Below are 26550 nucleotides of genomic sequence, written 5' to 3' on the forward strand. Positions count from 1 at the left end.
CTTCCTCATTACTCATCTGCTGGAAGTGTTTTCCATTCCAATTAAAAAATGAAAAACATTTTGAGATCATTCCCAAAGCTGATTTAAAACAAATCAGCAATCTGACAAATCCGAAGGTTAATCACCATGTTTGAGATTTAAAATTAAGTTCAGAACTTGAGATTTTTAGAAGAGAACGGAGCTGGGAAGGGCCTGGAGCCCCAGGAGAGGCTGAGGGAGCTGGGCAGGGGCTGGAGAATCCCTGAGGGAGCTGGGCAGGGGCTGCAGAATCCCTGAGGGAGCTGGGCAGGGGCTGCAGAATCCCTGAGGGAGCTGGGCAGGGGCTGCAGAATCCCTGAGGGAGCCGGGCAGGGGCTGCAGAATCCCTGAGGGAGCTGGGCAGGGGCTCAGCCTGGAGCAAAGGAGGCTCAGGGGCCCTTGTGGCTCTGCACAGCTCCTGCCAGGAGGGCACAGCCGGGGGGTCGGGCTCTGCTCCAGGGAACAGGGACAGGAGCAGAGGGAACGGCCTCAGGCTGGGCCAGGGCAGCTCAGGGTGGATTTTGGGAAAGTTCCTTCATGGAAAGGGAGGTCAAACCCTGGCACAGCTGCCCAGGGAGGTTTGGAGTTCCCATCCCTGCAGGAGTCCAAAGAAAACCTGTGGATGAGGCAGTTGAGGGCATGGATGAGTGGTGACCACAGTGGTGGTGCTGGAGTCTCCTGGTCTTTTCCTGCTTTAATGATTCTGTGATTTCACGGTGAAAAAGAGAATTTTGGAACACTGTTTTTTGGGTTTTTTCTTCCTTCTGCCACTTCTTTTCCCTGCTGTTTTTGAATGGATTTGCTCCATGGAAGGATCAGGGAAGTTTGGGGTCTGAAATGACCAAAGGACAGAAGCTCTGGAGAAGAGCAGAGCTGCTGGGAGGTCCAAAGGCAGCCAGACATGAATGAGAACCCCCCTTTTGTGCCTTCATCCACTGCCTTGGCTCCTTGTTAGGAGCTGAGGAATTCCTTAATGGACACTGAGGATGTGGAGTTCCTTGCTGGAAACTGAGAATTAGAAAATTCCATCCAGCAAACCCCTGTATTCGCCATGCCAGAGGGTTTTGATGATAATAGGGAAGGATGGAAGGAATACACTCTTTTTTCCCCCTTATCTCCCTCTTTGTACTCCCAAATCTTGGTGCTGATGTTTTATGAATGTGCTGAGCTGGTGATTCCAGCAGAGCAGAGATTTTTCCTGGAAAAGCTGAGATATTGTGGATAACATTTCCCTTGCATCCATGGGCATATCCATGAGTGTCACTGCCATATTTTCTGAAAAATCCCTTTGCCCGGGATTTTTCTCCTGGGAAGCTGAGAAGCCTCGGAGAGAAATGAAAGCAATAATTATCTGATTTGCTTCTCCTGTGTTCTGCTGCCTTGGAATGTGCTTTGGAGATTGTTTATCCAACATGTGAATTGTTTTAATTTAATGACCAATCGCGGTCAGCCTGTGTCAGGACTCTGGAAAAGACAGTCACAAGGTTATAATTAGTCACAAGGTTTTAATTAGTATCTTGTTAAACCTTCTGTGAGTCTCCTCTCTCTATTCTTTAGTATACTTTTAGAATAGCATAATGTAATATAATGTAATGTAATGCAATAATATAATATAATATAATATAATATAATATAATATAATATAATATAATATAATATAATATAATATAATATAATATAATATAATATAATATAATATAATATAATATAATATAATTCTTCTATTATTTCTTATTCTTCTGAGAATAATATTATTTATTATTTATTACTCTTTATTCTTTATTATTTATTATTCTCCTGAGAACAGGGAGTCAAATTCTCAGTTCCTCCTTCATCCTGGGGACCCAGCAAACACCCCGCATGGGGAGCTGGCAGCTCCTCTCCACCATTCCCAGCCCTTCGGAAGCCACTGCTGGTGGACAGGGATCAGGTGTGGGGTTGCAGCTGCTGTGCAGAGCTGGGTGGTGAATTTTGGCTGGTAAATGTGAGATCCTTTTCCCACTCCCACAAATTCTGCATGGAAGGAGCGACTCCCTGATGGAAGTTAATGACTAATTGCCCTCTGTTAATAGGATTGGAGCCTTTGGAAAAGGGCTGGAAAAATCATATAAACAATAACACCTGACCTGGCAGTGTCTGAGTACCCAGGTGGGAGTTTATTAATTCTCCTCATTAATTTTTATTGATTTGTTGATCGCTCATTGATGCCTGTCCAAACAAATAATGGAATGCTGAGGAGTGAGAGGCTCTGGAGTTGTTCGCATCAATACCGAGCTGTTAGTTTGGATTCCCAAGGAATCAGATCCACAGGGAGGTGATTTCTGCTTCTGCTGGACTCTGTGTCAGTCCGATTCCTAATTAACATTGATATTCTCCAGTGATGGAGGAGCCTCAATAATTGCTCAGCCCCACAAATCTCATGGAATTGTTTCCATTTCCAATGGTTGGACGCAAAGGAGTGATCCAGGAGAAATATTGCCGTGGGAGCTGGTATCCATCAATGAACTGGGAAAGGGAGAGGGCAGGGATGGACTGAGGGGTGTTACGAATTCCCACCGCCAGGAGAGCTTGGATCAACCACAGCATTTCCCTGGACACTGGGATAAACCTCTCCATAATTCCTGGTGGAATTCTTCCCAGCAGCCTGGGCAGGTTGGTCCAATGATCTGCTATTGGTTGTGTGGGAAGTTGGCACAGAAATCATGGAAGCAGCAAGGACCCCTCAGGATCTCTGTCCGCTCAGCTCCCCTGCTGCTCTTTCCTGGCCCAGCCCAGCCTGGGATTTCCTAAAATGAAGGAAAACCTCTGGTTATCTCCCCCGAGTTGGCTAAAATTTGGGAATGGGATGATTTATTCTGTGAAAATGTGGAATTTCCCTGAAAAAGTTCTCAGGCATTCCAAGCTTGGAAATTCCAGAATTTCTTCACAGGAGGAAAAGATTCTGCTGGGGGCTGGCAGAGCCCCCAGTTCTTTTCCCAATGCCAGGGCCTGAAGGAAATGGGAGTTTTTAAGGCAAATCAGATTTTCCAGTGGTGGGAATATCTTGGAATGACATTTTAAGTGCCAGATGTGGCACTTAGAGCACTTTGTGGTTGCCCTGATGAAGCACATCTGGAGCTGAAGGGGAGGAGAGGCGGAAGGAAGGGTTAGATGGGATCTTGGGAAGGGATTCCTGGTTGGAAGGGTGGTCAAACCCTGGCATGGAATTCCCAGGGAAGCTGTGGCTTTCCCTGGATCTCTGGAAGTGTCCAGGGCCAGGCTGGAGAGGCTTGGAGCAGCCTGGGACAGTGGGAAGTGTCGCTGCCAAGTGGAATGGGATGAGCATGAAGGTCCATCCCTACCCAAACCATTCCAGGATTCGAAAAGATCCATTCCCATAAATAAATTTTGATGGAGCCTAGAAAACACAAAAACCACGAAATACATTCCCAGCTTTAGAAAGGGAATGCATTCCAGTCATTCAGCTGCTCCTGCTCCACCCGGTGTTTGACAACAAAGATGTGAGAACGAGGTGTGAGACATTGAACTACAGGAAACACGGCTTTAATTCAAGAAATCATTTTATTCCCTGAAAAGAGATTTGTTTTCCTTGTTTTTCTCGGGACAGATCTGTGCTGGCTCCCAAGAACTGCAAATTGTTGTTCAAAAAGCTGTTTATTTTCGTTTAACATTCCAAAGTGGCATTTCCTTCTGGATTTGCATTCGTGGAACTGTTCAGTGTTTTAAATTTCCTCTTTAATATTAAACTGTGCTTTTTTCAGGCAGCAAACTAAACTGAGATACATTCCATAATCAGTGGAATTTTTCTTCTGGAGCCGAACCAGGACAGGTTTTTCTTGGGGTGATTTGCTGGAATTTGCATAGGGGGATTTGTAGCACCTGCAGCACTTCCTCCTGCTTTGGGACAGCCTCAGAAATTTTATTTTTAGGGCTTTTCCTGGGTTGCTGTGGGTGAAACATGAGAGGAGAGGCTGAGGGAGCTGGGCAGAGACTGGAGAATCCCTGAGGGAGCTGGGCAGGGGCTGCAGAATCCCTGAGGGAGCTGGGCAGGGGCTGCAGAATCCCTGAGGGAGCTGGGCAGGGGCTCAGCCTGGAGCAAAGGAGGCTCAGGGGCCCTTGTGGCTCTGCACAGCTCCTGCCAGGAGGGCACAGCCGGGGGGGTCGGGCTCTGCTCCAGGGAACAGGGACAGGAGCAGAGGGAACGGCCTCAGGCTGGGCCAGGGCAGCTCAGGGTGGGCACAGCAGGAATTTCCCCATGGAAAGGGGGCTCAGGAACTGCCCAGGGAGGGTTGCAGTGCCCATCCCTGCAGGTGTCCCCTGGAGGTGGCACTGAGAGCTCTGGGCTGGGGACAGGGTGGGCATTGGGCACAGCTGGGACTCTGATCTTGGAGCTCTTTTCCAGCCTCAGGGATTCTGTGAGGTTCAGATTGGATATTGGGGAAAATTTCTCCCCTCAAAGGGTTCCCCAGCCCTGGCACAGGTACAGGGTGGAGTCCCCATGCCTGGAGGGATTTCAAACCCATGTGGATGTGGCACCTGGGGACATGGGGCAGTGGTGGCCTTGGCAGGGCTGCGCACAAGGTTGGATGAAATTTTCCAACCTTCATGATTCCATGAATATTTGTCTTGCACTCATGCTAAGTCTGGAAATTATTGGATTTAGAGAACTTTCCAAGCTTCCACCATCCCAGGCTGCTCCAAGCCCTGTCCAGCCTGGCCTTGGGCACTGCCAGGGATCCAGGGGCAGCCACAGCTGCTCTGGCAATCCCAGCCCAGCCAGGAATTCCCAATTCCCAATCTCCCATCTAAATCTCCTCTGGCACATCTTGAGAGCGTTTCCTCTCATCCTCATTTTATGTAGGTGCTTTTTCCTTCAGGATAAATCCATGTCCTCAGTGCTGCCTGTCAGGAACTGCTCTACCGGCACTTCCTGCAAAGGAAAAAAAAAATTAAACTAGTTAAAAATTAAATTAAAAATTAAAAAATAAATGAGTTAAAAATGCATTTCTAAAAGGAACTTTACCAACCTGTGTAAATCATTTAGAATTCAGGAGTTGTTTTGACAAGGTGATTTTTAACATGCTTGATTTTCACCCCTCTCTGTCTTTTCCAGTTGGGGGGAAATTCCACATTTTTTGTGTGCTCCCAAATAAGTGAGATGTGTTTGCTGCCAGCCTGTGATGGTGCTGAAAAGGGTCTGGCACCGTTGTCATTTTTGTGATGCCAGGGACAACAAAGTGTTGCTGCAATTAAGGCCTCCCTTGTTGACAATTCCTTATTTTAGCAGATTCCTTGATCCCACTGCCGGCAATCTGTGGGATGCAAACGGCTCCAGGAGCACTTCAGGGAGGGAGCGGAGTGTGGGAAGGGTTCCCTCTGTGCTCATCTCTGTAATTCCCACTTAATCAGTGGGGGGAAAATGGAAAATGCCCTTTTTTCGCTGGGTGTAAGGGACAGATCAACCCGGAACGTTGTGAGTTAACCAAGTGTCACTCTCTGGAAATGCTGGAATAAGGGGCTGGGAAATTCAAAAGCACCAATTTCCCAGGTTGTTATTTAAGCACAAAAAGCTGGAAAAAATCACAGTTTCAGGCTTTCAAGCAGAAATAAAAATTGCAAGGCAGCATCTCTCAGCGACTTTATTCTCACCTAAAGCCAAACCCAGCTTAAAAACAGCACAAAAATCCTAAAATACCTCTGAAACCCTGCCTGGAATTCCCAGACCACAGGGATATTTTCTCAATGCTGATGCTCCAGACAATTAAATTTTTAATTCCAAGGTTATTGGCCAAGAGTGTCCCACACATGGTGCTGGTGGAAGTGCGGATCCCCATGTTATCCCTGGATTTCTTTTTGGGTGAAAAACCATGGCACCCAAAATCCATAAATCCACTCGTGGCACCAGGCATGGAGAAGAGCAGCTCTTCTCCTGGAGCTGAAGTGGCTGAACCCTGGATGAGAGAAAGAAAGAGCAGGGGTTAAATCAGGAAATAAATCCCTGCAGGAGCACAGAGGGAATTATCCCTAATTGTCTGCCTGGACAGGGACACACGGATCTTTGGGAGACCTTTGCTCCCGTGGAAATGGCAGGAATTGGCCTTGCAGGGACGTAACTGGGGCTCAGCTGGAGGAAAAAGAGGCAGCATTCCCACGGGGAATGAGTGTGGAGCAGGAAAAGGGGTTCCTGATGTTTTATTTTCTCCCACAGCTTCCTAAAATGGGATTTTACCCCAGTAGGGATTGGTGGCTTCTTCCAAGGAAAAAGCAACAGGACAAGAGGAAATGACCTCAAACTGTGCCAGGCGAGGTTTAATTTGGATATTTGTAGGAATTTTTTCAGGGAAAGGTTGGACAAACCCTGGGCACAGCTGCCCAGGGCAGGAGTGGTGTCCCCATTCCTGGAAGGATTTAAATCCCTGTGGATGTGGCACCTGGGGACAGGGGTCAGTGGTGGCCTTGGCAGTGCTGGGAATGGTGGAGTTTGATGGGCTCAGAGGGTTTTTCCAGCCTGGACAGTTCCAGGACATGAAGGGACTGGAATGTCAGCAGGGTTGCTTTGGGTTGCAGGGTAAATCATTAAGGACAAATTAAATCTGATGAAAAGCGGGTAAGGAGGTGTTGAATCAAATAGAAACCAAATTCCCGTGTTTTTAGGAAGTATTTCCTTCTCTGGCTTCCCTAAAAAGTTGTTTTTGCAGAGGATATTCTGTATTTGTGCTCCTGCAATGAGCTGAGGGTGAGACAGCCCCAGTCTGGGTGGGAGACTCGTGATTTCCCAGGCATGGAGAATTCCCATCCCAGTGCTTCCAAAGGAAATGGGCTGGAGAGGGACAGGGGACAAGGGATGGAGGGACAGGAGCCAGGGAATGGCTCCCAGTGCCAGAGGGCAGGGATGGGTGGGAGATTGGGAACTGGGAATTCCTGGCTGGGCTGGAATTGCCAGAGGAATTCCCTGGCAGTGCCCAAGGCCAGTTTGGACACTGGGGCACCCTGGGACAGTGGGAGGTGTCCCTGCCAGGGCAGGGGTGGCTCTGGGGGGGATTTAAATCTCATTCCAACCCAAACATTCCATGATTTTCTGGGCATATGCACAGATGGAAAAGGGTCAGTGGATTTTCCCAATCAGTTGATTCTCCCAATCACCAGGAGTCAGAAACTCACACAGAACGAGGCACATCCGTGAATCCCAGCACCAGGGAATGGCCAGAAACTGCCCCAGGCATGGCCTGAAACATTGGAAAAGTCCTGGAATAGTGGGAATTGCTGGGATCACTGTGCAGGAAGGATTTCATTCACTCCCACGCTCAGAATCAGTGACTGGAGTACAGGGGTAGGATGGGATGATCTCCGAGTTTCCCTTGAGAGCCATTCCATGATTTTTATATTCTCAGCCCAAATCCATGTCTGAGGAGCTCTCCTGGCCTTTTCCTGATCCCTCTCTGAACTCCAGCAGTTTTTACTCCTGCCCAGCGGCAGGGACAATAACCAGCAGTGAGAGGAGTTGTAAAGGGTGGGAAAAAAGCCATAAATCCATCTTTTCCTGGAAAAACAGCATTAGTGCAGCCCAAACCCAATATACCCAGCACTGCTAAGCTTTGTAGTGTCAAAATTAGGTCAGGCCTAATTTTGTGGCAGCAGTGTTGGGAAGCAGCAGTGGGATTTGATTATCTGGGAGCCTTGGGATGACAGCGCCATCAATCACGGAGCCTTCCCGAGCTCCACAAACACCAGGACAGGCAGGAGTATTGAGCAACAGGGAAAAATTAGCCCCAATGGGATAAAAGGTGACTTTGTCCTGTTTGATGGGAAAGTTCGGCTCAGGATCAGCTCAGAGGGAAGTGCCCAATAAATATTCCCGTGGGCATCGGGTGAAAGCAGGTGAGAAATATTTAGGAATGATACGGAGTGATCCAGGAGTGGCACAGCTGGTTTGAAATCTGGTCAGCATCACACCTGGAAGTCTCCCCTCTCAGGCACCTGGAATTTGCTCAGCTTGGAGCCAAAATGAAAGGTTTCTCCATAAATGGAATATTTGTTTAATTGAAGCTACTTGTACAGCATTTGAATTTCCCCGAAGAAAAACTCACTTAGAGAAGAAATAAAAAAACCCCGTTTCAATAATCCATTTATTTGTGGACTGGGCCTCACCTCCAGCTGGAAAAATAGCCCCAAATCCCAAATTAGCTGCAGCAAAATGCCCCAAATTCTGCATTGATGAGGGCAGTGCATTCCCATGGCAATACCTCAGAGATTCCTGGTCATTCCATTTGCAGTTTAGGAGAATTGAGAGCTGGGAAAATAAGGGAAAAGTGAATTCTGAGAGTAGCAAGTGCCTGCAATTACTTTAAATTTCCTCTTTCTTCAGAAAATCCCATTATTTCCTCCTTGTTCTGCTGCGGAGCTGCACGAAATTCACGGGGGCTTCACTCCTGCTAATTAATTTTCAGGGGGAAGCTTGTGGCTGCAGGAGGGGAGAGGGATTTGATTTCTGGCAAATCCATCCTGCATTTTCTAGCAGGTCCATCATGGATCTCCTATTTCCGAAAAAAAAAAAAAAAAAAAAAAAAAAGGAATTTTCTCATTTTACTTCAGTTTTAAGGAATCCTACACATCCCATGAATCAGGACGATCTTGGTGCTGCTCAGATTAAGGGAATCCATTCCAGGATCCGAGTCCTGATGTTGGTCGGAGTTTAATTCCCTGTTTTTCCAGCAAGGACTTGACCAAATCTCTGTGCGTGGGAAACTTTTAACCAGGAAAGAGCTGTGCCAAGGGATCCTGGAACGGAATCCTGGAATGTTTTGGGATGGAAGGAACCTCAAAGCCCATCCAGTTCCTGCCCTGGAATCCACACCTTCCCTATCCCAGGGTGCTCCAACCTAGCCTTGGACAATTCCAGAGATTCAGGAGCAGCCACAGCTTCTCTGGGAAATCCATTCCACCTTCCCAGCCAGGAATTCCTTCCCAATATCCCATTTCTCCCTGTCCTCTGGCAGTGGGAGCCATTCCCTGGATCCTGTCCTTCCATCCCTTGTCCCCAAGTCCCTCTCCATGGAATGATTCCCCTTCCCAGCTCCACAAATCTCCAGCTCCCAGCTCCCCTTCCCATTCCAGCTGAAATGAATCCCAAAGTCCTCTCAAGATTTCCTCCATTTTGCCAATCCAAAACACCGCCTCATTCCCACTTTTCTCAAAGGATCCTGATAACATTTTCCATCAAAAAAAGATCAACGTGAGGTCCTGGAGCAGAGGAAATTCCCAACCATTCCCAATCCATCAGCACAGCTCAGGGATCACCAAATCACTCTCAAGCTTCCAATATTTTCCCAGTGTGAGTCCAGCGAGGACTTTCCAGGCTGAGAAAGCATCCAAATTCCACTGGAATTCCTTTGGATCGGGACTTTGGATCACAGCTTCTCCTGGAAATCCATTCCAGGGCCTCCCCACCCTCCCAGCCAGGAATTCCTTCCCAACATCCCACCTAAACTTGGAATTGGTGAAAAAGAGTAGCCAAGAAAGGAGAACCTTTCCATTTTTCATGGAAAGAGGGAATCTTGTGGGATCACACAACTCCTGCAGCGGAACAAGGGGGTTGTGCTCGGATTTGTTGTTTCACCTTTTCCTTGGAGAACCTTCCCTGGCTCCAGGTTGTGCCTTGCTGGGAATGGCACAGGGAAGGATCCACGCTGCGTTTTCCACGTGCAATCCCCAGCCAAATTCTCCTCAAATGTCACAAGCAAAATCAATGCTAAGTTGATATTGTTTTAATGGATGGAATCCCTGGAGGCAGCTTTCAGAAGGAGCTGGGATGAATATTCCTGCAGGAAGGAGGGGAGGTGACATTTCATAATTATGGGATGTCTCCCGAACCATACGATTTTCCACTTACTGGAAGAAGAGTATTTGCTATTTCCCTTGATTGGTTTGATCTCCTCTCAAAGCAGTGTTTTCCTTGGTGATAACAACACCCAGGGGGGCGTTTTCCCTCTCCTGCTCCTTCCCAAATTTAATGGATTCCGGAGAATGGTGCTGCCACTAAAAACGAAGGACACTTCAGCTGTGATTTGGAGTTAGATGAATATAACATGAATAAAAATGGAATATTAATGGAATATGGATTTAAAAGGATGTTGGAATATTGCTGCTGACTGCTCTAATTTGGTCCCAAGTTTGATGAGCCGTGCTGAACCCTCGTTTACCCTTCTGCTCCGTGGCTCTGCTTCAGCATTCCTGCGTTTTGGAATCTGCGGTGTGGGAGATGATGGAAGTCCCAGTGGTGACTCAGAGCCCTGGAAATGGCCGAGCCAAGAGCGCACATTCCATGTCCTTGGGATGCTGAACTCCTGAGGAGGGTGGAGGGGGATCAGCATTCCTAGGAACTCCAGGGAAAAATCAGCACAGCAAGTGTCGGTGCTGCTGTTCCACCCAGAAAAATAATCACAGCCAGGAATTCACGGATTGTTTCCAGGTTAGAGTGTGACACATGCCATGATTCCTAACCAAGGACATTCCTGTCCTTCCAGGAGCTTCAGGGGAAGATCCACCTGCATCTGTGGGATAAAGTAATCAAGGAATCCTAGAGGGGTTTGGATATTAAACCCAGTTCCACCCCTGCCATGGGCTGGGACACCTCCCTGTATCCCAGGTTGTTCCAAGCACCTTTATTCCATCATTGTGTTGGACTTGGAGTAATTGGGAGCATTTTTGGCTGGAGCAGGGGTGTGTTGGTCTTTGTTAAACCTTCTGGAAAAGTGAGGAGGGAAAGTTCCTGGGACTTTGGAACTTGGGATGGGTGGCTGGAAGAGCAGAGCTGGAGGCTTTGCTGGAGGCTTTGCTGGAATGATGGCTTCAAACTGAGTGTGGGGCTGGAAGGGATATTGGGAAGCAATTCCTGGCTGGGAGGTGGGGAGACTCTGGAATGGAATTCCCAGAACAGCTGTGGCTGCCCCTGGATCTCTGGAAGTGTCCAAGGCCAGGCTGGATGGGGCTTGGAGCAGCCTGGGACGGTGGAATGTGCTGGGTTGGAATGAGATGGGGTTTAAGGTCCTTCCAGCCCAAACCATTCCATGTTTCCGTGGAGGAAGCAGCCATTCCCTGCTCTTCCTCTGCCTCTTCTGCCTCTTTGGTGTGAGCCTCATTTTCTCCAGGCTGTGGAGAGGCAGGCTCAGAAACTGGAGCTCTTGGCAGGTTTGGACCAATCCCAGGCCTTCAGATCAGGATCCCACGATGGGGCTGTGTCCATAGGGAGCTGTGTGTGGGCTGGACCAGGAGTGCCAGGGTGGGGCGGGGTCTGAAGGGATGCCGGATCCCTGCATCCTGGGAATTCCATGTGGATCTCAGCAGAGGAATTGCAGAATGATCAGAGAAGCAGGGTTGGGGTGATGTGCAGCACGGAGACCTGGCAAAGCAGCCTTGGGAAGGGGATCCAGCTGTTGCAAAGGGCCTGGGGAGAAGTTTTGAGGCTCTTCCATGGGGAATGGGGCTGGGAGCTCAATGGCATCACATGGATGAACAGAAAGGATGGAATTCCCGGTGTTTAAATCCCACAGAATTCCATTTTATCCTTTGTGCCCTTTAGTTTCTGTGCTTTTATTAGGGTCTGTAAATCAGTTTCCTTCTCCTATCGATCCACTCCCTGGAAATTGTCATAGCTGTGGATTTCACGGTTCAGAAGCGAAATCGTGGAGCCGGGAATGTGCTTTGGAGTCTTGTGGAAATGGAGCTGGGATTTATGCAGGTGTAATAACAGGAATGTCGTGGTTTCCTTACACTTAGAACGTGTAAATCTGAGTAATTCCTGTGCTACAGGTTGTACCAACAAGGAAATTAAAGCAAGGTTCTGCCTGAACTTAGCTCCTGCTCCAAATCCTGATCCTGCTGACAGGATTTGGAAAGGAAGCAGCAGCATCAGTGCCACTGTTTCCCCTGCTTAATTTTCCTGCTTTAATTAAGTCTTTTCATTTGCATAACGAGTGTGATAATGCATTTAGGAAGATATAGAATAAAAACAATAATGCCAAGTTCATTTTGGAAATGGAAACAAAAAAATTGGAATGCAAGCGGGGGGGTGCTGAAGGTTTCATCCAGGGGATTGCCAGGGATTAATAAAAACCATGGAAATCTCTTGTGGTGATGAGTATGTGCTGAGTAAACAATGAGTAACTGTGTGGGGGAGATGCTCAGTGCCGCTTCCAGGGCTGGGGTGGCCTGGGATGGGCTTGGTTGGTTGGATCATGGAGCTGAAAATGCCGAGGTAGGTTCAGTTCCCTTTAGAGCTGGACTCAATCCTTGTGGCTTTTCCAACTCGGAACATCCTGTGATCCATGTGGTTCTCATCCCATTTCTCTGCTGGCCTTGCAGCTCCCCCAGCTCATGGCCAGCCCCAGGGGTGGAGTGGTCTGGGATGGGCTTGGTTGGTTGGATCATGGAGCTGAGAATGCCAAGGTCATGTTTGATTCCTTTAGGATCTGGACTTGATCCTTGTGGATTTTTTCCAACCCAAAGCATCCAATAATCCCATAATCCACGTGATTCCCATCCCATTTCTCTGCTGGCCTTGCAGCCTCCCCTAGCTCATGGCCAGCCCCAGGAGTGGGGTTGTTTGAGGTGGGCTCCATTGGATGGATCAGGGACCTGAGAATATCAAGGTTGCGTTTGATTCCTTTAGGAGCTGGATTTGATCCTTGTGGGATTCTTCCAACTTGGAACATCCCGTAATTTGGTGATCCGTGTGATTCTCATCCCATTTCTCTGCTGGCCTTGCAGCCTCCCCAGCTCATGGCCAGGTGCAGGAGTGGAGTGATCTGGGATGGGCTTGGTTGGTTGGATCATGGAGTTGAAAATGCCAAGGTCATGTTTGATTTCCTTGAGGGCTGGACTTGATCCTTGTGCGATTCTTCCAACTTGGAACATCCCATACTTCAGTGATCCATGTGGTTCTCATCCCATTTCACTGCTGGCCTTGCAGCTCCCCCAGCTCATGGCCAGCCCCAGGGGTAGAGTGGTCTGGGATGGCCTTGGTTGGTTGGATCATGGAGCTGAGAATGCCAAGGTCATGTTTGAGTCCCTTAAGAGCTGGACTTGATCCTTGTGGATTTTTTCCAACCCAAAGCATCCAATAATCCCATAATCCACGTGATTCCCATCCCATTTCTCTGCTGGCCTTGCAGCCTCCCCTAGCTCATGGCCAGCCCCAGGAGTGGGGTTGTTTGAGGTGGGCTCCATTGGATGGATCAGGGACCTGAGAATATCAAGGTTGCGTTTGATTCCTTTAGGAGCTGGATTTGATCCTTGTGGGATTCTTCCAACTTGGAACATCCCGTAATTTGGTGATCCGTGTGATTCTCATCCCATTTCTCTGCGGGCCTTGCAGCCTCCCCAGCTCATGGCCAGGTGCAGGAGTGGAGTGATCTGGGATGGGCTTGGTTGGATCATGGAGTTGAAAATGCCAAGGTCATGTTTGATTTCCTTGAGGGCTGGACTTGATCCTTGTGCGATTCTTCCAACTTGGAACATCCCATACTTCAGTGATCCATGTGGTTCTCATCCCATTTCTCTGCTGGCCTTGCAGCTCCCCCAGCTCATGGCCAGCCCCAGGGGTGGAGTGGTCTGGGATGGCCTTGGTTGGTTGGATCATGGAGCTGAGAATGCCAAGGTCATGTTTGATTCCCTTAAAAGCTGGACTTGATCCTTGTGGATTTTTTCCAACCTGGAATGTCCAATAATCCCATGATCCATGTGATTCTCATCCCGTTTCTCTGCTGGCCTTGCAGCCCCCCCATTCAGGGTCAGCCCCAGGAGTGGGGTTGTTTGGGGTGGGCTTGGCTGGTTGGATCTTGGAGCTGAGAATGCCAAGGTCACCTTTGATTCCCTTAAGAGCTGGACTTGATCCTTGTGGATTTTTTCCAACCTAGAACGTCTGATAATCTCATGATCCATGTGATTCTCATCCCATTTCTCTGCTGGCCTTGCACGCCCTTAGCTCAGGGCCAGGCCCAGTGATCTGGGATGGCTCGGTTCATTGGATCTTGGAGCCGAGAATGCCAAGGTCGTGTTTGATTCCCTTAAGAGCTGGACTTGATTTTTGTGGGATTCCTCCTACTCGGAACACCCCGCAATTTGGTGATCCGTGCGGTTCTGACGCCGTTTCTCTGCTGGCCTTGCAGCCCCCCCCACGGTGCGGATCGTGCACTCGGGCCTGGCCTGCAACATCGAGGAGGAGCGCTACTCGGAGCGCGTCTACACCATCCGCGAGGGAGAGACCCTGGAGCTCACCTGCCTGGTCACCGGCCACCCCCGGCCACAGGTGAGTCCCTGCCCACCACACCCGTGCCCTCCGCACCCCCGGACGCTCCACGGGCTGGGTTCACCTTCAGAGTCTGCACAGTGGGCAAGATCCAACGGGATCCAGGTGGGGGATCCATCCCAGCTGCTGGGTGGATGTTGGGTGTTCCGGAGGAACATCAACAGTGGGAATGTTGGAGAGTTGTTTTGGAAAATCTGGTGTTAAAATCAGCAATATTGTGCTTTAAATTCCTGGTGTGTTTGACTTCCATGGAGGTTGGTAAAAGAAAGGGAAAACAATTGTAACGGTGACAATTGTTGGGTGAAAATCCCTAAAGTTTTCCCCTTGTCTGGGATCTTCACACCCCAGTCCTCAGAAATCCAGCTGGAATTCTGGAAGAGGGAACAGCTGGAGCAGGGAACCCAAGAGCTTGGGAAAGTCTCCCTGTTGACCTGGATCAGCGATGTCATGGAACCCCCAGCACTGCAGCAGGATAAACCAGAATTACCTGGGATTTGTGCTTTAAATTCCTGGTGTGTTTGACTTCCATGGAGGTTGGTAAAAGAGAGGGAAAACAATTATAAGAGTGAAAATTGTTGGAGAGTTGTTTTGGAAAATCTGGTGTTAAAATCAGCAATATTGTGCTTTAAATTCCTGGTGTGTTCGATTTCCATGGAGGTTGGCAAAAGAGAAGTAGAACAATTGTGAGGGTGACAATTGTTGGGTGAAAATCCCTAAAGTTGTCATGTTGTCTGGGATCTTTACACCCCAGTCCTCAGAAATCCAGCTGGAATTCTGGAAGAGGGAACAGCTGGAGCAGGGAACCCAAGAGCTTGGGAAAGTCTCCCTGTTCACGTGGACAGGGATGTCATGGAACCCCCAGCATTGCAGCAGGATAAACCAGAATTACCTGGGAATAAATCAGCTTTTTCCAGCCATAACCTTATTTTATCGAGCTCAAGATTGTTGGCAACTCCTGCTTCACCTCCCTGGTGTGACCCCCTTGGGCCAGGACACATCGTTAATCAGTTATTTTTAATTAGGATAACCACCAGGGATTTTCTTTCCAAGGTGGTGAATTAAACCCTTTGCTCTTGGAATTGCAAGGGATAGGCAGGAACTGGGAGCAGGGAATTCTCTGGGAGACCTTCAGTGTGAGCTCCTCCAGGAAGGAGGGGTTTGCTGTTTTTGTTGTTTATTCCATTATTGTTCCAAATTTAAGGAGAAGATTTAAAGCTTCAGCAGTGGAAGTTTATTCTCTGCTGGTTTAGGGACAGTGTTTCCAGTATTCCAATTTTTTTCCTGATCTTTCCACAGGATGCTCTCAGATTTGGGTTGCACACTGCATGGAAATTGTTTTCTAGCTGCTGTTTGATCAGATGCTGGGGAGTGGGGTTATAAAATATGGAGTTGTGCATTCCAAGGACGGTTTCACACTTCCACGTTGACTCAAATTTTCCAATTGTTCTTGGCATGGAAGCTCCTTTTGGTTTAAATGCTGGAAGAATTAAACAACCCTGGACTGGGAATTTGTACAATCACAGAATCGTGGAATGGTTTGGTTTGGAAAGGAGATGAAAAATGAACCGGTGCCAACTCCTCCCATGGGCAGGGATATTTTCCACTCCAAGCCTTGAACATTCCCAGGGATTTCTAATCTGTAGGATTTGAGGCTGCCCGTGATGGCTCTGGGAGGAGAAATGAATTAATGAGAAAAAATTCTGGTTTTGTTTCTTTTTCTCTCCTGTCACTCCTCCTTCCTGCTTTACCAAAGCACACATTTATGCCTTTTTTGTCTTTCCAACATTTGTTCTTTTAACTTTGGGATCAATGGATGTCGTTCTTTGGGGTCTGATGACTCAGGGATGTCTCTGATCTGCTCCAAGTCATCCTTGCAGTGATGCCACTCTGGGGGGGCCTCCCTTTGAACATGGATCTTCAGATTTAGCAAATCTCCCCATTTTCTCAGGTCACTTTGCTGCCTTTCCCACCAAAATTTTTCCCTGGGGTTATTTCCAGGCAGGGAAATTCCTGTGTTCAGAGTGGTGGTTGCACTTTCCAACTGCTGGAAATTTTCTGGAATTTCTCCTCTAAATGTTCATGGAGTCTTCTCAGCATCAATGAGGTTTTTGGGAGGAATAATATAAGGATGTGGGAATTACCAGAAAGAAGGAAAATTAAAAATAATTGCTCTGTTAATCCCCAAAATTCACCTCACTCCTAATTAAATATGAGACTCTGGGCACCCTAACACATCCTTGAATGTCTGCTTGTTATCCATGGAGTGATTTTGAGGCGTTCCATGTGATTAGTATTTGTTATTCCCGATTTCCCACCTTCTCACACCCAGCTTTGGAATGCACCATTAGTTGCCATAGAAATAATTTTCCTGGCTGGAATTTTTAAAGCACTTTATCCCCGCTCAGGTGAGGTGAATGCAGCCCTTTTTTTTCCACAAATTGCAGCTGTCAGGAGAGGCTGGTTTGATTTTTGGATAAAAAGCTGCAAGGTTTGGAGCAGGATCACCCTGTGGGGACCTGTCCTTTTCCCAGATTTTATCCAGGATCCAGGGGCTGGGCTGTCCCTGCTCTCCAGCTCCAAAGGGATGTGCCAGGATATCCAAAGGCCACTTATCCCTGGACACAAATGAGGGATTTCCTGGACTGAGTGGCTAAGAAGTGACATTTTATCCCCACTGGTGACAATCTGCTGCCCAGCCTCGAGGAATGTGCTTTTTCCTGATTTCCCTTGGGAATTCTCATCTGTGATGGCAGATCCAGTCATTGGAAACAGAAACTGTGACTTTCCAAAGTGTGGAATGACGTTTGGATCATGGGGAGCAGAGGAAGAAGCATCTGATGAGCAGAGATTGGCTGGGATTTTGAATTCCTGGTTTTCCACTGAAGGATGAACGGAAAATCCCTGACAGGAGGGTGTGTCCAGGCTTTTTTCTCCCCAGGCTTTTTTCCCCAAGTAACAACAGGGAATGGCCTCAAATTGTGCCAGGGAAGGTTTGCATTGGAGATAAAGAGGAATTTAATGGAATAGGGTGCCCTGGGGCAGTGGTGGAGTCACCATCCCTGAAGGGATTTAAAATCCCTGTGGATGTGGCACTTGGGGACATGGATCAGTGGTGGCCTTGGCAGTGCTGGGATTCAGTCTTGGATGGCTTTTCCAATCTCAGTGATTCCAGGAGTCTATAAAGACCTTGTTTGTCAATCCAGCCTCCCCTTCCTTGGGGTTTGCTTTCCCCTGGCTGTGATTTTTCCAGTGGTTCACCTGCGAGCGCTGTCCCACCTCGGGTGGCGTTATCCCAGTGGGAATGGCACATTCCAAGCAGCAAAATGTGCAGAGCTGACAAGGGACAGTGTCCAAGTGCTGCCCCAGTCCCTCCCAGTGCTGCAGGGTGACCTCTGGTCCTCCCACCCTGTCCCCCCCTCTCCCAGGTGCTGCCTCCCCACTCCTGTCATTCCCGAGGCTCGGGAAGGAGCAGCTGCCAGTGCCACACGTCATTCCAGCCATCTGGAAGCTGCACACTCCGGGATTTTTTTTTTCCCTGTTTGGAGGTTGCAGCACATCTTAACAAGATCCCACCTCCTCCTCACATCCTCCTGCCACCCTTCTTCCAGGCAGGGCCATCGGAGCACGTCCCTTTCTCCCGGGGAAAAATCCAGGAGTGCTCACGGTGCTGCTGGGGTGTGAAGAACGTGATGGATCCGTGGCTTTCCCGGGAAGCAAAGCAGGGGAGGATCTGCTTTTAGGAGCTCTGGAATTTCTCCCTGCCTCTGTTTGGTTGTGTTTTCTTCCCACTTGTAGGAGTTGGGTGCTGTGCTGATGCCACTGAGGCAGCAGGAGCCGCTCCCCTTGGAGCTGCCAGGAGATCCCGGTGGTTTCCTGGGATTGTGAGCCCGGAGCAAAGGCAGGGAAATGCTGCTCCAGAGGGGTGTGGGCCTGGAAAAACACATCCTGCCTGCTGGGAACTGGGGTGGCCAAAGGGGGGACCCAAGGGACAAAAAGCAGGGAATGGTTGGATTGGAAGGGGCATTGAAGCTCATATTTATATATGATTCCATATATATATATATATATATATATATATATATATATATATTCCATATATTCCATATTTATATTCCATATTTATATATATGTTATATTGTATATATTTGCATATATTATATACATTATATTTTATATATTATATTATATTATATTATATTATATTATATTATATTATATTATATTATATTATATATATTATATTTATATTTATTCCATAAATATTCCATATTTATATATGATTCCATACTTATATATATATATATATATATATATATATATATATATATATATATGGAATTCATGGAGTCATGGAATGGTTTGGATGGGAAGGAACTTAAAGCCCATCCAGTGCTACCCCCTGCCATGGACAGGGACACCTCCCACTGTCCCAGGCTGCTCCAAGCTGGCCTTGGACATTTCCAGGGATCCGGGAGCAGCCACAGCTTCCCTGGGAATTCCATCCCAGCCCTTCACCTCCCTGCCAGCCAGGAATTCCTTCCCAATATTCCCTGTCAGTTTAAAGCCATTCCCCATTATCCTGTCACTCATAAACTCCTTGGGAAGCACCGAGGTCCTCCCATGAACAGATCCAGGTAACTGTGGCACGTTATAAAAAACCCTTAATTATTTCAACCCCCTAATTACTCCCTGTGATTAGTGGAGCCTCCTCTGACCGTGCAGGACAGGATCCTGCCTTCTCCTTATCAATGCCTGGAAAGGAAATATTCCCATTCCCTGGCACTCCATCTATAAGACCAGAAAAAGCAGCGTTCCCAAAACCCCCCAACAAAAACCCCCCAGCAAAAACCCCCACATTCTGTTCCCTTCGATCAGCTTTGAGTCAGACATAAAAGGCTCCTTTGGGGCAAAGTGGGTGCCACGGTTTTGGTTTTAATTGATAAGAATCCTTATCAAGTGCTGATGCAGCCGAGGGAAGGGGAGCGTGGGTCCCTCACACGGGAGCAGCTGTTTTCCCACCCCACTCTGCAGCTCCTTGGAGCAGTAATTGGAGCCTTGTTAGGAAAAATTGATGCTGATTCCATCTGACACTCCTCAGTTCACGGGAAGACTTTACAAATGTTCACTGAGCACCTGACAAAACCCAGCCTGACTCATGACTAAATTAGCCTGGATTTTATGCTGGAGAAAACCCTTTCCTGAACGTTTGACTCCCGTTTATCAAGGAAAAACGTTTCCATCCTGCCCTGGCATGAAAAGCTATCTGTGGTGAGGCTTCACATGACGTTTGTGCTGCTCGAAGGAGTTTATTCGGTGTTTTTCTCCCCCGAGCACAGCAGCTGAATTCACACCTCTGCAGAGCTCTGCAGGGCTCAGAGCCTGCCCTGCTCTGTCTGCCAGGAGGGAGGAGCAGGAATTGTGCCAAAAATCCAGGGCAGGAATCACGGCGTCCACAGCACGGAGCGAGGGACTCCTGGAGCTGCACCAGGACCTTTGGGAATGAGCCACGGGTGCCTCTGAGCTCATCGTTAATGTCCCTCCCATCCCAAACCATTCTATGATTCCAATGGTTTGCAAGCTGACAAAAGGAATGAACTGCTGTTAATTCTCCTGTTAAAACTCCTGTTTTATCCTGAATAATCTGAGCAGTTCCTGCCACTTCTCCCGTTTCCAGGTGGCTGCTTGTCTCTCCACAAGGAATGTGTTTGCAGGTTCCTAAAAAGGGCTTGGAAGCGCTGAGGGAAAGAGGTCAAATCCAGATAAAAAGAGGTTCAATCCAAAGAGGTTAGATCCAGAAAAAAAGCAGCAGCAGGGAAGGGAAGTTTGGGTTTCAATCCCATTCCCTCAGTTGGGAATATCCATCCCAGACTTGTTACAGCCTCAGCAATCATTGGGATGAGGCTGGAGGGAATCTCATGGAGCTGGGAATGACATCAGGGTTGGGGGTGGCACCAGAGCAGTTTCATTTTGACATTTGGGCAGCTTAGAGGGGCCAGAAATCCCATACAGAAAATTCCCAGTGCCCACAGAGCAGGACTCTCCTATTATTTTAAGGAGAACAAGACAAAATCCCAGTTCTCCTGAAATATGGACGCTTGTCCTCTGACTATTTTCCATCTGTTTTCTCCCCTCCCAAAGCTCTGCAGTGTTTTGTTTTCCCTTTGTGCTGTCACCTTGTATTTCCCTGTTTCTGATGGGCTCGGGAAAGGCTGGAGCAGCAGCTCTGGGATAAAGCACCAGGAGCTGATTTTCCATGGGCACATGGAAAACCATTCCTGTCTCCTGGTGCAGGGATGGGGGTGGCTCTGGAATAAAGGCTGGAGCTGGGAGGTCTGCCTGGGAAGGAATGGGTTTGATGAGTACATGGATAATTTGGTAACCAGGGAAACCAGCAGCTGATGCAGATCAGGCGGTGCTGGTGGCTCTGGAGGGAGATCTCCCAAGGAAACGCTCGGGAGGCTTTTTCTGGAGGATCATCAGGAACCCTTCCCATTGCTGTGGAAGGAATGCTGTCCATGAAATCCCACCTGCAGAGCTGCCTCTGGGATTGCTGTGGATTCCTCTGGGTCCAGCATCAGGAGGAGCTGGAGCTGCTGGAATGATCCTGAGGAATCCACAGAGCTGCTCCAAACACTGGGGCCCCTCTGGAGCCAGGCTGGGAGAGCTGGGAATGTTCACCTGGAGAGGAGAAGGCTCCAGGGAGAGCTCAGAGCCCCTGGCAGGGCCTGAAGGGACAGAAGAAGTTGCTGTTGGTGCCATCCAGGTTCAGGAATTGATCAAATCCTCACATTTTAGGGGGAAAAAAGGCTGGGGTTTAATTAAACCCACAGGATTTAGAAGCCGTTCCACAGGAAAGAGCTGAAAAGCAGGAAGGATGGGCACTGGGAGAGCTGGAAAGAAGGGAATTGGATCCAAGGATGAGGCAATTCCAGAAATTCTGGGCAGGAGTCACCTCCCAAAATTTTTCAAAAATGCACCTCTGCTAGGGAAACAGGATAATTGGGAATGTTCCCCTGGAGAGGAGAAGGCTCCAGGGAGAGCTCAGAGCCCCTGGCAGGGCCTGGAGGGGCTCCAGGAGAGCTGGAGAGGGACTGGGGACAAGGCATGGAGGGACAGGAGCCAGGGAATGGCTCCCAGTGCCAGAGGGCAGGGATGGGTGGGAGATTGGGAATTGGGAATTCCTGGCTGGGCTGGGATTGCCAGAGCAGCTGTGGCTGCCCCTGGATCCCTGGCAGTGCCCAAGGCCAGGCTGGACACTGGGGCACCCTGGGACAGTGGGAGGTGTCCCTGCCATGGCAGGGGCTGGGATGGGATGATCCTTAAAATCCCTCCCAGCCCAAACCATTCCATGATTCTGTGATCCCACAAACTCCTAAAGCTCTGGAGTTTGTTGCTTAAGGGAAAAAATTCTGCTCCCAAAGCCTCACCCAGCTGAGGTGTCTGGTGGGGAGATTTGGAACAAAGTGGGATTTTCCTACTGGGATGGGAGAACGACCTCTTGGGATCCTTTTGGGATGTTTTAATGTCCATGCTGACATTTCCATGGATAACATTTTCTCCCAGATTAAGCTTTCCTCCCTCCTCTGGCAGCAGGGAATGGTTTGGGAAGCTCCAGGTGGATTTTGCTGCCTTTCACCTGAACGCTTGGATGCTGCAGTGGAGTTCATCAGGCTGGAAAATCTTTATCCAGGAATATTAATATTCCCAACAAAGATTTATTCCCAAATATCTCTTTTAAAGGCTTCCCCTCTACTCCTCCCAAGTTTTTGGGCAGCTCAGCCATCTGACTTTTAATTTATTTTAATTTTTTTTTGCTTTTTAGAATAAACTTCTAAAAAAAATCAAGAGCCCTGAACTAGCAGAGCTGAACCTGAAATAAATTCAAATATTTAATTGGGGTCAATATTTAAAAGTAATATTTAAAAGTAAAGGGATAATATTTAAAAATAATTTTTTTAAATCCCAATTTTTCTGTCCCAATTAAATTATTCCATGCCAGATGTTTGTTCAAGTGCTGTCCTACAGGCCCCCAGCACAGATGTTAAAATAAAACAAACTGAACCTAAATATTGAGTTTTCAAATAAATCTGGTTTTCTCAGAGGGGCTAAAAATCCAAGGAATTTTAAAATCCTTTTCTAGGATGCAGCAGCATCTCCATGGAACCGTTTCTGTAGGGTTTTTCTCTTTTTCTGTATTATTTTGCTTCCTAAAATCCAGTGATATTAGAAATAAAAATTAAATATTTCCAGATAATTCCTGATTTCGTTACAGAAAAACCTCACTGCTGTTCTCTGTTTTCTCTTTTCCTGTATTATATTTCTTCCTCAAATCCTGTGATATTAGAGTTAAAAATCAAATATTTCCAGATAATTCTTAATTTCTTTTTACAGACAAATCTTGCTGCACTTGGTGCCTCTTTCCTGAATTTTTCTCCTTATTTTTTGATAATTCTTAATTTCTTTTTACAGACAAATCTTGCTGCATGTGGAGACTCTTCCCCGAATTTTCATATTAGGATATTAGACATGAAAAATTCCAAATATATCAAAGTAACTCCTAATTTCTTTTTTCCATAAAAATTTTTGCTGCACTTTCCTGAATTTTCCCTATTTTCGAGTAGTTTTTTCTCCTCCTCTTCCAACGCAACAACCTCGATATAATTTTGATCAATAATATCAGATTTTTAAATAATTCCAGGGCCATTCTGGGTTGAATCCTGGATCCTCCTGCAGATTTCGTGATTCAAGGAGATAAAAATAACGAGTGGGATTTTTTCCTTCCCCCCCCTTCCCATATGCCTGTCAATCAAAATGATAAAGATATTTCTGACTCGCAGGCTTTAATGGTGTAATTAGGGCTAATTACATGTTCCAATGATTACACATATGAACGCTAATTACATAATTGCAGACAATTATGCTAATTAGGTAAATACATCGTTAAGGAGAAAGCGCTGGCAAAATCCAGGGGATTTGCACCACGGCCAAAGAAGGTGGAATTACAACACAAGAGAAATAATCCTGCGAGTTTGGGAAATCCAGGGGACATTCCCATGTGTGGAACTGGAGTGGTTGGGGTTGGAATGGTGGTGCTGGGAAAAGCCTTCAGCTGCTGAGGAATCCTGGAATGGTGCAGTGGGAGGAGCCTTCAACTTCTACAGAATCATGGAATGGTTTGGGTTGGAATGATGGTGTTGGAAAAGCCTTCAGCTGTTGAGGAATCATGGAATGGTGTAGCTGGGAAGAGACTTTGGGCGCTGTGGAATTTTGGAATGGTGTTGTTGGGGAGAGCCTTCAAATGCTGTGGGATCATGGAATGGTTCAGGTTGGAATGGTGTTATTAGGAAGAGCCTTTGAGTGCTGTGGAATGTTGGAACGGCTCAGGTTGGAATGGTGCAGCTGGGAAGAGCCTTAGAGTGCTGTGGAATCATGGAATGGATGGGTTGGGTTCCCAAAAACACCTTTCCATGAATGGTTTTGGTTGGAGTGGTGTTGTTGGGAAGAGCCTTTAAGTGCTGTGGAATCTTGGGATGATTTGGGTTGGAATGGTGTTGTTGGAAGGAGCCTTTGAGTGCTATGGAATGTTGGAATGGTGTAGCCGGGAAGAGCCTTGAAGTGCAGTAGGATCGTGGAATGGATGGGTTGGGTTCCCAACAATGCCATTCCATGAATGGATGGGCTGGAATGGTGAAACTGGGAAAAGCTTTTAAGTGCTATGGAATCTTGGGATGATTTGGGTTGGGAGAACCTCAAACCCCACCCAGTGCCACCCCTGCCACGGCAGGGACACCTCCCACTGTCCCAGGGTGCCCCAGTGTCCAGCCTGGCCTGGGGCACTGCCAGGGATCCAGGGGCAGCCACAGCTGCTCTGGCAATCCCAGCCCAGCCAGGAATTCCCAATTCCCAATCTCCCACCCATCCCTGCCCTCTGGCACTGGGAGCCATTCCCTGGCTCCTGTCCCTCCTGTCCCTCAGGCAGTTATGGGTTAGTGGCTGTCCCCTTTTCCCAGTGCTGTTTTATCCAGTTTTAAACATTCCCTGATTTTTAGCTCTCTTCCCTTCCCTTTGGAAATTCCCATCACTGCTTCCCATTGTGCTGATTCCCTTAACCCTGCCTTTCCAAACCCTTAATCCCAGCCCTTAGTCCTGGTTTTATTCCTAGCTGCAAGCTGATCCAGGCCTTTTTTTCTTTTTTTTTTATTCCTTTACACCTCCTTGCAATTCTCCTGAAATGTGGGAAGCGTTCCCAGATTCCGTTCCTTGGCACTGGTGGGAGTTGTTGGAAGGTGTGCCAGGAGTGCTCCACAAGACATGAATGATGCTATTTGGGATTACTGGAGTTTGCTGAGTTTTTCTTCTCCTGGAATTGGAAATGAGCTGGAATCTCAGCCAGTGGGTTGCCAACACCTTTCCAATTCCTTTTCCCAGAACAAAGGAATTGCTGGGATCTTTTTAAGCCGTGCCAGGTTTGGGGAAGGAGAGATTTGATCCTTTTCCAGTATTTTTTAACATTGTTTGAGGTGTTTTCCTGCCTGGAGGAGACTTTGCCAGTTTAGCCTCTGGAAAAAAGGGAAAATCGGTGTTCACAGAGCAAAAACCATGGAAACATTGAGTCAAAAATCTTTGGAATTTCCATCCTGACTGATTCCACAAATTCTTTGTCCTGTCTTCAACACCCAGAGTGTGCAGGCAGGACGTGCTCAGGCTGATATTTTGGAATTGCCTGATGGAAACGTTGCATCCAATGACTGGGATAAGAAGGTATGGATGGATTAAATTGCCACCAAGGAATAATCTCCTTTTTGGAATGTGTTTAGATCCCATAATTTTGTGTCATCACATTTTTTGATACTTTGTGACCATCAGGACCTCATCATTTGAAAGGGAAAGGGGATTTTTTAGGAAAAATCCCAAAAAAATAACCCTTGTTCAGCCAGTTACTCTGATTCCTAATTTTCTAAGGAATATTTTATACGGAATACCTGATTTTTTAAGGAATCAGGGAGGTTTTGCAGGATCTGTGACTCGTTGTTAGCAGCTGCTGCTCTTGCCTGGCCAAGCTGGGCTGCCAAATCCCTCTTATGGAAATTCCCACCCTTTTCCCATTTTTCTCTGCTCCCCCTCCCCAGTTCTCTCACTTTTCCAGCAAAATCAAAGGCCAGCTCCTTTGTTTGACACCACAGCTGAACCCGGTGGCAGCTCAGACTCTCACTCCCATTTTGGGATCAGCGGGAGCATCGGGAGGAATTTGGATCCTGTGGGAGGAAAATATGGCACAGCTGATTGGGATCACTGGGAGATTTAGGGTTTGGATCACTGGGGCATTTAAGGTTTGGATCTCTGGGAGATTTAGGGTTTGGATCACTGGAAAATTTAGGATTTGGATCAGTGGGAGATTTAAGGCTTGGATCACTGGGAGATTGAATGTTTGGATCTTTGTGATTTAGGGTTTCATCACAGGGAGATTCAAGGTTTGGATCACTGAGAAATTTAGGGTTTGGATCATTATGATTTAGAGTTTGGATCTCTGGGAGATTTTGATTTTGGATCTCTGGGAGATTTTGGGTTTGGGTCTCGGGGAGATTTAAGGCTTGGATCTCTGGGAGATTTAGAGTTTGGATCACTGAGAGATTTAGCGTTTGGATCTTTGAGATTTAGGGTTTGGATCATTGAGATTTACTGTTAGGATCACTGGGAAACTTAGGCTTTGGTCGTTGTTATTTAAGGTTTGGATAACTGACAAATTTAGGGTTTGGATCATTGAGACCTGGGATTTAGTTCGGAAAATTTCCTGAAAATGAGGTTGGGGTTCATTTTCAGTCTCGCCAGGACATTCTGGAAACACCAACAAGCTCTGATGTGAACATAAACTGGCATGCACCAACTCCCAAAAGTTAGGGATTTTCCTGGAGTTTCTTTGTCTGCTGTTGGCACTGTCTGAAGGACAACACGATTTTTCTGGATTATTTTTTTATGGAGTTTTAAAAATGGGAACAGGTTTAATCAAACAGGCTGATTTTGACCTGCAGGGAATCAATAACCTCAGTGATGTTCCAGGGCATGACGTGGTGGGAACAGGGCCCTTAAACCCGGCCTTGGGGGAGCTCCACTGAGCTGGATGTAGTCAGGTCTGGAAGAGGCTTCCCAAAAACCAGCCTGGCTTCCTGTGGAGTCTGCCTTGGAGGAGGGTGGCAAAGTTCTGTGGGCCTGATGGAGAAAAAAATCAG

At 47.5% G+C, this 26550-nt stretch overlaps 1 protein-coding gene across 2 annotated transcripts in view; it reads left to right on the forward strand.

Moving 5' to 3' along the window:
• Positions 1–26550, forward strand: part of MDGA2 (MAM domain containing glycosylphosphatidylinositol anchor 2) — a 213676-nt gene that overhangs the window by 53386 nt on the left and 133740 nt on the right. Inside the window, exon 2 of one of the 2 annotated variants that reach the window (XM_066552387.1) lies at positions 14184–14323. In XM_066552387.1, the coding sequence (XP_066408484.1) occupies positions 14184–14323 (140 nt within the window). Of the gene's footprint in view, positions 1–14183; positions 14324–26550 lie in introns of those variants that run through there. The other variant, XM_066552388.1, reaches the window with a different exon arrangement.

Source organism: Molothrus aeneus, chromosome 6 (genome assembly GCF_037042795.1).
Source record: "Molothrus aeneus isolate 106 chromosome 6, BPBGC_Maene_1.0, whole genome shotgun sequence".
Lineage (NCBI taxonomy): Eukaryota > Metazoa > Chordata > Aves > Passeriformes > Icteridae > Molothrus > Molothrus aeneus.